This window comes from Gavia stellata, chromosome 6, assembly GCF_030936135.1.
Source record: "Gavia stellata isolate bGavSte3 chromosome 6, bGavSte3.hap2, whole genome shotgun sequence".
NCBI lineage: Eukaryota > Metazoa > Chordata > Aves > Gaviiformes > Gaviidae > Gavia > Gavia stellata.
In genome coordinates, this window is record NC_082599.1 from 35,803,544 (window position 1) to 35,815,978 (window position 12,435).

The following is a 12,435-nucleotide window of genomic DNA, read 5'->3' on the forward strand; positions in this document are numbered from 1 at the left end:
AATATTATAGCTCTGGAATTACTGCAGCCTCATATGGTTTGATAGTAGCAGACATCATAGTATTTGCAGATGCCCAAGTCTGATAATTCCATACTTAGAGAGTTGAAAGAAGCATGAATGCGAAGCTTTAGAGAAGCTAGTTTCCTGCAAGATACCACCATAGCAGCATGTTGGCAGACTTCTCACTCATGTAAGCTAGGAGAAGACTAATGGGCGAGGCAAAAAACAAGATGTGCGTACGTATCACAAAAGAGCACTGAAGTACTTCAAATAAAAAACTTCAGAAGTTCTAAAGCAGACCTGACCAATAACCAACACTACACACACAAGAACTTCAGGGTTTTTTTTCTTCTAAAGTTCAGCAGCAGATTTCATCTATCCAAAGGTAGAGATTACAGAGGAGCTTCAGTGTCTCCTAAAACCCACGTTTTAGAAGGCTGAAGGACTAACTTTGCACAGTAATTATTAAAACTCATGTCAAAGTAGAATATGGAGTGGTAAAGGAAGACTGAGAAGTATCAAAAAGGCATAGAGAGCTGTTCTGTCTGAAGAGTTATACAGCTCTTCCACTCTCCACATAAACCACTGATACTTTAAATTTTCAATATCGCTTCTGCATCAATGTGGAAAACAGTTTCCTGAATATATGGGAGGAGAAGGGAAGAGAAACTGGCTACATCCAAACTTTTAAAACCTAAAAATATCATTATTTCGACTCTTTATTGTAATTTGTTTGTAATTAATTTTCAGAATTGCATTTCAAGATCTGAAGCATATTAGAAAAAACTGACACCTAAAGCCAGGAAAGCCAAAAATATCAACTGCATGCACTACTACTGTATGTCTCCAAGCTGAAAGTAGAACAAACCGCTTCATGATCTTAAGGTTCAGCCACAATAATTTCATACCCCTGTTAATGTAGTGGATTTTAAATTATTCTCAGCAATACTTAATTTTTCAATTTCCTTCAGTAAGAAACTGCAGGACTCTGTTGAGCATGCTAATTCCCTCAAGTTCCAAGAGACGGTCATAAATATTTATAGAAGGATTACTATTTGTATTAGGCTACATCTTTCCTCTTGCTTTTGAAAACATAAAGTAGCTGTTTAAAGAGGAAATAAGTATCTAAGCAGGTCACCTACTACCTTTTTCAACCTTGTATACTGAAGAACAGTACCATCTTGATTGTTTAAGCTACAAATTTTGTATCACATCAGAGGGGAAGAAGTCAGCATCAGTAACATTGCATTACTTTAGCATAAGCATTCACTATGTCTTAAAGCAGAAGGGGGAAAAGTTTCCAAAAATCAGGTTGATCTACAGCTTCCTACAGAAGCTTGCTGTAAAATTCTTATGACCCCAAGCAGCTGGAGATGGATAGCTATGTTACTAACTGAGGAAGAAACTGTTCATAGATAAAAGAAGATGGTACTGGGCTGGTTTCAAGATTAATTGTAAATATAATACCTTCTAGGAGAAAGACAAGTTATTATAGCCACATCCATCAACCATTTTAGATGACTTCATAATGGAAATAAAGGAGTGAACTGACTTAAGGCATGAGATACATCAAATGCTTTCCAGGAATGCTTTTCTTCTCAGATACAACTAAGCACACACAAAACACATGAAGCCTGTTACTCTGCCTAAAGAAGAATTGAATATAAGGGCTCAAGTCTTTTTAAGTAGACTCCTGGGTGAAAAAATGTTTTCACTTGCTTGGTAAAGACACTTGAGATTATTTTTAGAAGGATGGGAGCTGCCTTCTCTAAATTTTCAGAATGGGAAAAGGAGACTTGAAGTTCATCACCATTGCACTTCTCAAGAAGCCTTCCTAAAACATCCAGAACATAGAAACTACACTGAAGAGAATCCCAATGGACATAACATAAAGCTTTTTATAAAGACTAATTGCATAACTAAAATATGGTGCTCTTAAAGGTTCCTTCATAGTTCTGTTCTTCAAAGCAGTAATTTAGTAACAAACAGTATCTTTTCATACAAAATAGAAAAAAAAGTCAAGGTTATTACAAAATGAAAGGAGACCTTTAATTTCTCAAAGCTAAGCAATCTGTTCAGCAGTCGAGTCCTAAGAGTTTGTTGAAAGTGGTTTTTTGTGTTTTCTAGTCAAGATAGTCAAAATACCCCAGAAAATATTGGCAACCACTTCAGAAGTAGCATGTCTAAAAGCCCTCAAGCAGAATGTAAGTTTAATCACCATACCAATAATTAACAAAAAATTAAGAGGACTCCTTTGGCTCCTTCAGCCATTACTTTCCAGGAACCACAAGAAGAGCAGAGAAACTATTCACCAAAATAATAAAATTTCATATTGCAGATTTCTGACACAGACACCATTTTGAAGCGTCAAAACTGAGATACTCAATCACTTCATTTCAATTCTGAAACAAAATTATTATTAATTATTCCCCAGTAAAATATAGTATCCCCCAAAAGCACACTAATATTTTTAGGCCTGAATAATTACATGCAAATACAAACCAAGTTATAAACTCCTAGGAGAAGAGCCTCTATGCATCCACTGCTCTGCAAATCTCTGCTGGCTGAGACAGCAAGGTAGCACCACATCAATTCTGGTAGAAACTGCAGCGTAAATCGTAGCAATTGTTCCTCACCGCTGCGATAGAACTCAAAGAGCTGATGGCAAACTGGCTCCAGAAGCTGAAATATAAATTACAACTGTGAATGAATAAAACATTACAAGAAACTGCAACTTGGTGTGGATCAATCTTTTGGACAAAACTGTAAACTGATAAATGTTACATTTTAGCTATTAGGGAGTAACTGATGCAATAATTGCCCAAGTCACCTTATACACTTTTCATCCCTCATAACATACTTTCAGATGATAAAAGTAGAGCCTTCCATCCCATGTGAAGAAAGAATCCCAATATCTCCTTTCATTTCTGGCTCACTTCCTCCAGCCTCAAAGGCATAGAGGATACTTGTTATCACCACACCTCATACCATGCCCTCAATATCTCTAATATACAGGAAAAGCACCTGAACAAAAGGTCTTGCTATTCTAGAGCTCCAACAGTGTACACACAAATTGCTAGAAGTTTTATCCACCAAGTGAGAAGAGCTGCATAACACTCCAAGTATTACAATAACTTAGTATACAGTAGAATTAGTTCACTTTTCCATTCTCATTAAAATCTTCTAGAAACTTCAATGTATAGGTTTGTGACAGAAATGGGAAGCCTCAAGAGTAATTTTACAATCAAATTTGTTAAGCTGACATAAATGGAAGTAATACATTGAGCTAGAACAAGGTAAAAAAAGACTTTAAAACAATTAGGCAATCAGCTTGCACTCCGCTTTGGATTTAATGCATATTCTTGTGCTACCACCTACTTCTGCTAGGGGACAAAACACAGTGTTAGTATTAGACATCATGCATCAATGTACGGAAGTTATATTTTTGTTTTGTCACCTAGATAGGAGATTTCCTAACCCAAGTGGAAAATACTGTCAAAACCAGTAGGCACTTTCAAAGCCAGCTGAACTGGACACTGAACTCTCAAGCAAAAACTCAAAAGCATGTACTCAAAAATACTTCTTGGCAGGAAACCATCGATAAGAGTTTGGAACTACAAAAGGAGTTCTTAAAAAAAAAAAAATAAAGTGGGGTAGGGAAGGGGAAAAGGGGATTTTTAATTAAATCTAAATCATTTATTTGCAAATAATAACAAATAGGAGGACTCTATCATCTAAGGAACTACTCCCTGAAAAAGAATCTAGGCAGTGGATTCATTTATATTACTGAACTTTACAAAATGAAATCTGAGATTCCAGCTATTTAGAATTCATTTTATCAGCTCCAGCTAGTATATAAAAAAAAGCATTACATAAAATGTGACATTCTCCAACTGCAAATCTCTGAAAGACAGGATTCAAATGTAACATAACTAAAGGACTAGTTTTGCTACCTTGTTTCTTACCTCCAAGAACTAATGGATTAACAGTTCATCTACATGACTCACAGAAATAGACTCTAAATTAATTTCAAAACCAGGAATGTTCAGGCTAGTAACAGGCCTCCACTGAAATGTATTCCTGCACAAAATCCCAAAAAGTTTCAACCTGAAAATGATGGAATCCAAACCAGACATGCATTTTAGAGTATTTTAGAGATTGCACTGAGAAAAGATACCACAATCATTAGAAGTGCCACTGCACTTCAGTTCAGAAAGTAAAGTATTGCTCAACACCTTTCTGAAAACCCTTAAAAACTAGACTATAGATACGTACTTTACTGCTAGTAACATGCAGATCACGTTTTCCATTTAATTCTAACTACAACACTCAGTTCTTCTGCTATTTGTTTAGGTCACACCTTCAGTTTTTCAATGGAACAAGCTTTCAAAAAAGGTAAGAAACCCATTCTTCTGTATTTTCCTCACTTTATTGCAACAAAGGAGGCAACACCACCAGAACAGCATGCTAGAAAAGAGTATCTGCTTGCTTTCCTAAGTTTTTCCTCCCGAATACAAAGAAAGTTGAGTCAACCTTTCTTCACCTCCCAAAGTTACTTCTGAACCCAAAAGGATCTTAGCAAGTTTTGCTTGTTTTTAAGTAGTAATTTGGGACAATCTGAACCACTCAAGAAAAGAGGAACTTTTAGCTTCTGACAGATATAGCTTCTCTTTGGAAAAAATCTGTGAAAAATCTACAGCAAAGGCAAAAAAAATCATGCCAAGCTAAAATAGTCATCAGTTTTAAGAGACTACCAAAGATCCTTCTAGAAAACTTTACCAGCACAAGTACCTTCCATCTTCAGCTTACATATTTCACACAGTGTGCATGCTTCCTTTAATGAAGCATCAGTTCGGAATGATGTGCTTGAACTTTAAAAGCTATGACAGGTATCCATGTTTACGACGTTATCTCAGTTGAGACAGCTTTATATCAACACATTTAAATGCATAATCAGTACAAAAACAGATTTTCTTACTCAAAATGCCGCCGCATGCTACAACTGATATCAAAATGCACTAATAATTGTTGCTGTTTCAAGATACTGTTTTACACTAAAACAGTTCTGAAAGGTACCCAGACTGAAACAATTTTTAATGCTGGAACAGAAGAATGTCCAAGCAATTTCATCCCTTTTCCTTTTAAGCTGCATCCAAATGTGTTAGACACTGCAAACACTTTATTTCCTAAAGCAAATGCCTTCATGGCTACTATCTAAAAGGACAGCAATAGTGTTTTAGATAGAAAGCAAAAAATCTTGAATTTGTGAAGAAACAAACCTCTGACTTTTTTTTTTCCTGTTGGACTCTTGAGTCAAATTAAAAGTCCTTTAAATCTTCACATCTACTGAAGACTCCCCTGGTATTGAATTACATTTTTCACCTACCAGTGGCCCAGGAACCTCCAAGTAACTAACAAATTCTTTACTGACAGAGCTACTATGAACTGGATATTTCTTTGCTATAGCAACCAAGTAGTTCCTTTATCTCACAAATGGATTATTAATTTCTTGGAAAAGCAAACCAAAAAACCCATATGAAAAGCAAATATGAACCAGCAGGAAAATGCAGTCACAGATGCAAATACACGGTTACTTTTCAAATGCTTAAAAAAGAACACATCCATCCCCCAAAATGAGATTAATCACAATTTTAAGGTATAGATTATTATATTAGAAGTGCATATATGCAAAGGTATACAGATGCAGTTGTTTGTCTGTTTTTAATCTCAGCAGTATTTGTAGTGTTCACGCATTAATCCTTCCCCTTTGCATTACATACATGAGATAAGAAAGAATAGCACATATCCTACACTGTAGAGCAAGTTGTCATTACACAATGCAGCTAATAGGTCACAAATAACAGTTGAAAGAAATTACTTGTCTTTTTAACTGCTGGTTTATAAGTATTTTCACAATGTGGAAAGCTCCAAGTAGCCCCTTCCACAAAGTGACAGGTGCTTGGAGAACGGTCCAAAAAGTGATACAGAGAAACATCAATCCTTGCAAAGCACAACACATGCTTGACTAGGAATGAGTGAAAAAGCTAATTTTGTTTTTAACCTCTACTCCTATGACATGACCACCTTGCACAAATACACAGAATGGTAGGGGTTGGAAGGGACCTCTGGAGATCATCTAGTCCAACCCCCATACCAGAGCAGGTTCACCTAGAGCAGATTGCACAGGAATGCGTCCAGGTGAGTTTTGAGTATCTCCAGAGAAGGAAACTCCACAACCTCTCTGGGCAGCTTGGTCCAGTGCTCTACCACCCTCAAAGCAAAGAATGTCCTCCTCATGTTTAGATGGAACTTCCTATGACCAAGTTTGTGCCCATTACCTCTTGTCCTGTCGCTGGGCACCACTGAAAAAAGACTGGCCCCATCCTCCTGGCACCCATCCCTTCAGGATTTATAAGCATTCATAAGATCCCCCCTCAGCCTTCTCTTCTCCAGACTAAACAGACACAAGTCCCTCAGCCTTTCCTCATAAGAAAGATGTTCCAGTCCCCTAATCATCTTCGTAGCCCTTCACTGCACCCTCTCCAGCAGTTCCCTGTCCTTCTTGAACAGGGGAGCCCAGAACTGGACACACTACTCCAGATGCGGCCTCACCAGGGCAGAGTAGAGGGGGAGGATAACCTCCCTCGACCTGCTTGCCACACTCTTCTTGATGCACCCCAGGATGCCATTGGCCTTCTTGGCCACAAGGACACATTGCTGGCTCACGGTCATCCAGTTGTCCACCAGGACTCCCAGGTCCCTTTCCACAGAGCTGCTCTCCAGCAGGTCAGCCCCTAACCTGTACTGATGCGTGGGGTTATTCCGCCCCAGGTGCGGTACTCTACACTTGCCTTTGTTGAATTTCATAAGGTTCCTCTCTGCCCAACTCTCCAGCCTGTCCAGGTCACACTGAATGGCAGCGCAGCCTTCCGGTGTGTCAGCCACTCCTCCCAGTTTTGTGTCATCAGCAGACTTGCTGAGGGCGCACTCTATCCCTTCATCCAGGTCATTGATGAATATATTGAACAGGTCTGGACCCAGTCCTGACCCCTGGGGAACACCACTTGTTACAGACCTCCAACTAGGCTCTGTGCCACTAATCACAACCCTCTGAGCTCTATCTATCAGCCACTTTTCAAACCAGTCCACTGTCCGTTCATCTAACCCACACTTCCTAAGCTTGCCTATGAGGATGATGTGGGAGACAGTGTCAAAAGCCTTGCTGAAGTCAAGTTAGACAACATCCACTGCCCTCCCCTCATCTCTCCAGCCAGTCATGCCATTGCAGAAGGCTATCAGATTGGTCAGACATGACTTCCCCTTGGTGAATCCATCCTGACTACTTCTGATAACCTTCTTCTATCTAACATTGTTCTCTTGGGTTGTAATAGACAAGCTTCTGATAGCTATAGATTCACATTCAAGTGATACTGAATTACAGAAAGAATTCTGTCAGTCTCAAACATCTTTTCAATTCCTTAACATATTTCTCAAATCTATACCCAAGTCCTGAAACCCATGAGCATGATCTACAAGCTTAGCTATGATCAGTAGGTTACAAAACTTATTAATTGTTTCCATGGTAGTATGTCATTGCTAAGAACAAGCATTTTGAGGGAGGCTCTTCATGTAGTTCTGTAGTTCACATAGTTAGAACACAATTAACTAGCACGCAAGGTCTTATATTATTCTGCTGGTGTTATGTCAGACATTTTGTGTGAGAGATCCAATATACTCACTTCACTCTGTGGCTCCTGAATTACTTTGTAAAGAGATGAAATCAAAGCACTCTTGTCTTTCAAGTTTCTAGCATAGCTGGATATGGATGCTTCTGGCAGTGTCTGAAATAAAAATATTATAACTACTAGAAAAAACAATTTTTATCATTAAAATATAACAGCTAATTTCAACAACAATTTTCCATTTCAAGTTACTATTTATCAGAGTTTATAGTAAATTAAAACTTGTTTCACAAAAAAAATCCTTACTATGGATATCACCATGTTTTCAGGACAACAAAATTGCCAGAAGACACACTGCATTTTATAATTTTGCAGACAGTTTCATACAGAATGTAATGACAGTGGATGAGAAAGATAAAAACCAAGAGTTTCACAGGTGCAACCCCACTGAAGTTTTACCGTGAAATTTAGCAGTTTGCAGATCCATACTTTAAGGAGTTTTCTCAAGACTGATTGTACACAGCTAGTGAACATTATTACAGAATATAGTATTACTCTGAAAGAACACAAATTCCAGTTGACATGACAGCTCTTCTGTAACACTAAACAGATTTTCTGCCAGTACTTAAGAGGGTAAAAAAAATCTAATCTTTTTAGCAACCCTTTGGAAGCTGTACATTTAAACTTACCATTCATAGCTCTTACAGTACTTCTTATCTGCAGTCCTTCAAAGGAGATCATACTCCACTATACAGATAGGTAAGCACATTCCTGGTATATCTAAGGAGTCCAGGAATAAAACCTATATTCAAGTCTAGTCCGTACTCAAACCAAGACCATTCATCTGTAATACACATTTTCACTGCTCTGTATCAGAAAGTATGTAATTCCAAAGAGGACAAGGAAAAAAATCCTTTCAAGCAGACATTTGTATATATCACATTATCTCAGCGAAATCCAAGATTACTATTTTTCTTCATTTTCTACAGCAATCAAGCACTCTTGCATACTGCTCCAGCAGTGATTCAAACACTACTGGCTAAATATCTGAGAGTATATTACCTTGAACTCTGATAACCACTCCTCCACAACCCCAGTATCCACAGCTAACATCTTCCAACATCCGTTCCTAAACCTTCAGCCTGAAAGAATAAGCAAACACAGTTTGTGAAAACTATGTAGTCACTGCGTTAAGCAGATGATGAAAATTAAGTCCCTGTGAATATTTAAAGAATCTTATCATGCTTTTACTTGTTAACATTTCACATGCTGACATTACTTTGAACTTTTATTCTACCTCACTTATGTAAGCTGCTGGAAGCATTAAGCATGGGAGTCTTAATGTATAACAGTTTAATAAATTCCAAGTATGTATTGTGTGGGAAGCTCAATAAGTCAAAGATTTGCAGAAATGGCATTTTGAAAACGGAAGATATTACCTTCTCAATTTCAATTTATTTTTCAGCTTACAGAAGTCAAGAGAAAACTGTATGGACTCACGGAAGAGAAATGACTGTTTAGGTTTTTCCTACTCAGCTGCTATTCCTAACTTGGAAAATGTCACTGAAATAAAGGCTCATAGAAAACCTTTCAATCCTCCCCCACAATGGCAACTGCAAGACAACGAGCCTGCTGCCTCAGCATGTAGCCTAAGATGGAGTCCCCTGCCCAACATCCTGCACAATCTCAGGCAGAGCAAGATCATCAGTAGTAAGACTTGAACACAAGAGATGCAGAGTGACTTTTGAAATCAGTTTCTGATTTCTCTTAATTTTTGAAAAAACACTTAAAAACAACTGTCCTTTGGAACGGCTTATTCTGAAACAAAGAGCAACATACCATTAAGATACAAAACTATTAAAAGAGCATGCTGTAGGGGATACCCTAGGCACAGGTAAACTATTCAACAACACACAGTAGTTTATCCAAATTGTGACCATGGATTTCAAACAGTGACAAAATTAAATACTCATCTGAGGAAAAAATTAACACTTACTTGGTGAAATGTTCAGTCATGTGAGACATCCCATCAAGTTTTGCATTGCCAGTTTAAAATTAGTTATGAAGTACTGATACCCAAGTATGGGCTTGTTTATGAATGACAAGAAAGGAAAAGAGGGGAAGAATTGCCTTGTATAATATAAATACAAATATTTTGTTCTGAAATCCAGGCTGTAGCGGAATACATCCAGAGAATTTTACAAAGCCTAAAGGGAGAAGAACCAGACATGATAACAGTGAGAGCTCACTATAACCCTCCAAAGCAAGGGGAAAAAATATACTTAAGTAAGGCTTTACTTATGAGAAAGCGACCAAAAATCTTTCAATGCATAGGACATGATTGTGAGGAAATGACTATTCAGACACGAACAGCAAAAGGAATAAAATTGAACAGACTGTCCAGCAACTTCTTGAATCATTTTAATACACAATAATAGTGTAAGCAGCTAGAGATTTCTGCTATGCACAGTCCCACTCCCCGCCCCCAGCAGTATCATTAAATAAATGACCTGGTCAGGTGAAACCATTAGGAACCAGCTAGGGTAATCGCCTCTTACAACCCCAGAAAGATAGGCAAGTCTGCACAAAGCATACAAGAACATTCTGAGGATGAAAGGGGAATAAAGAAGGGCTAAGGAATTATAAACTGCACAGGACTAGATTTAATTTCTGGAGAAAACAGCAGTAGAGGCTGTAAACACTTAGGAGATACAATGCAGCAGCAGTTCCACTAAAAGGCTTCTCCTGGCAGGTAGAGGGTTGGGGCAGCTCCATGGGCAGGATACTAGCAACATCAGAGGAGGTAGATGAAACACACAGCCAAGTGAGGAAGTGGCAGACCGCGTGGGCAAGTAAAGGGTACAGAGTGATGTAGGCAAGAGAGACCTCAGACAAAAAACAGAGCTAACCAGGGCCCCACCTCAAATGTAAGCACATATATAAAGCACTGCCTGCAAGACAGCATGATGGGGAAGCTCTAATACCTTTTCCAGCAAATCAGCATGACTGAGTGCCTCTGAAGTGCCCATACACCAATACACACACAGCATGGCAACCAAGCAGGAGGAATTAGTGGTCTGGGTGCAGTTGCAGGGCTATGATTTCAACAGGATTGCTGAGACCCAGCAGCATAGCTCACACAACCAGACTATGGCTATGGCAGGGTATGGGCTTTTTAAGGACAGTCTGGGATGGTGAGGAAGGAAAGCTGCCCTTTATTTCGGAGAGCAGCAGGGATTCATGGAGCTCTACCCTGCAACGGACGATGAAACAGCTGGAAAGCAGCTTTGCAGAAAAAGCCCTGAGGGTCTTCACAAGCAAGGGGAACATGAGCTGGCCACACACGCCCTTGCAGCAAAGACTGCCAACAGCCCCCAGATCCCCAGCAGGTCAAGGGAGGTGATCCTGCCCTGTGCTCGGCTCTGGTGAGATACATTTAGAGCACTGGGCTCCCCAGCGCAACAGACACATGGACATACTGGAAAGAGTTTGGGAAAGAGCCACAAAGCTGATGGACAAACTGGAGCATCTCTCACATGACAAGAGGCTGAGAGAGCTGGGACTGTTAAGCCTGGAGAAGAGAAGGCTCACAGGGATTTTATGAATGTAGATAATTACCTGAGGGGAGGAAGCAAAGACCGAGCCAGGCTCTTCTCATTGGTGTCCTGTGACAGAACAAGACGCAATGGGTACAAATTGAAATACACTAAAAAAGAGTTTAAATGTGATTTCATGTAAGGGTTATTAAACACTGCAACAGGTTGCCCAGAGTGGCTGAGGAGTCTCCATCCTTGGAGATACTCAAAACCCAGCTGGACAAGATCCTGAGCAACCTGTTCCAATTTTCACTACTTTGAGCAAAGGAGGTTGGACTTGATGATCTCCAGAGGTCCATTCAAACCTCATCCATTCTGTCATCCTGTTCCAACAAAGAAACAGGAAGGATTGTCATTTAGCTAGATGAGTTTCCTTCATATCAACTCTTTCTGACAAGCACTGATGGTCTCTAAAGGTATATAATAATGACAATACGGATTAGTGGCCTCTGAATGGTATAGGTTGTGTGTCAAACCCTGCTGTGAAGTGAGGCTTTCACGGATAATACTGTGTGCTAACAAACGCAAAGGCTAGTCCTACCACAATTATTGAAGCAACGACCTCATCAGTTCCTACAGAATCACAAGACCTACTAGCCCTACTTTCATTCCTGTGAAGGCGGACAAAGGCTTTTGCAATACCTCATGCTTCAGCAGGGTTGACAATAGTAACCATTCCCTACTGAGCCCCATTAATAGCACAAATGCCTGTGCTAATATTGATGATTCAAAGCAAAAACCCCATGACTTAAAAGTGTCCAGGAGTCCTGGATGCTCCAAGTCCATAGTTGACACTACATTCATCCAAGAGATGCCCTTTTTGTACCTATTTCTACTGATCCATCAAGCATTATTTTCAGATTAAAGGCTCCCAGAGAATATAGAATTCATTTGACCAGTAAAAACAGTAAGAGCATCCTTGGCTGGCATTATCCATTTGACTATGGAGAACACTTCAAGCTTTTGACTGTGTATTTGAAGGCAAGTCTTTTTTTTAGCAAAAGCATGAACTTTTGAAAGGAACTCTATAAAAAGCTGAACTAAAAGAAACAGGTCAAAGTTTTTGCTGATCAGGTCTTTGATTTTTAAAGTAGCAGAGGCATTCCTTTGAGAGTTAAGGCAGTTGAGATGCACAGAAAATAGACTGTCATTTCACC

The 12,435-nt window shown here is 39.1% G+C and overlaps 1 protein-coding gene across 3 annotated transcripts in view; it reads right to left on the bottom strand.

Annotated features, from left to right (window-relative positions):
- HYCC1 (hyccin PI4KA lipid kinase complex subunit 1) overlaps positions 1–12,435 on the bottom strand; it is a 49,221-nt gene that overhangs the window by 18,254 nt on the left and 18,532 nt on the right. For 2 of the 3 annotated variants that reach the window (XM_059818615.1, XM_059818618.1), the window contains exons 1-4: positions 11,301–11,329; positions 8,745–8,824; positions 7,740–7,841; positions 2,503–2,682 (exon numbers count right to left, since the gene is read on the bottom strand). In XM_059818615.1, coding sequence (XP_059674598.1) covers positions 2,503–2,682; positions 7,740–7,841; positions 8,745–8,795 — 333 coding nt within the window. In that variant the 5' untranslated portion in view covers positions 8,796–8,824; positions 11,301–11,329. Of the gene's footprint in view, positions 1–2,502; positions 2,683–7,739; positions 7,842–8,744; positions 8,825–11,300; positions 11,330–12,435 lie in introns of those variants that run through there. The other variant, XM_059818616.1, reaches the window with a different exon arrangement.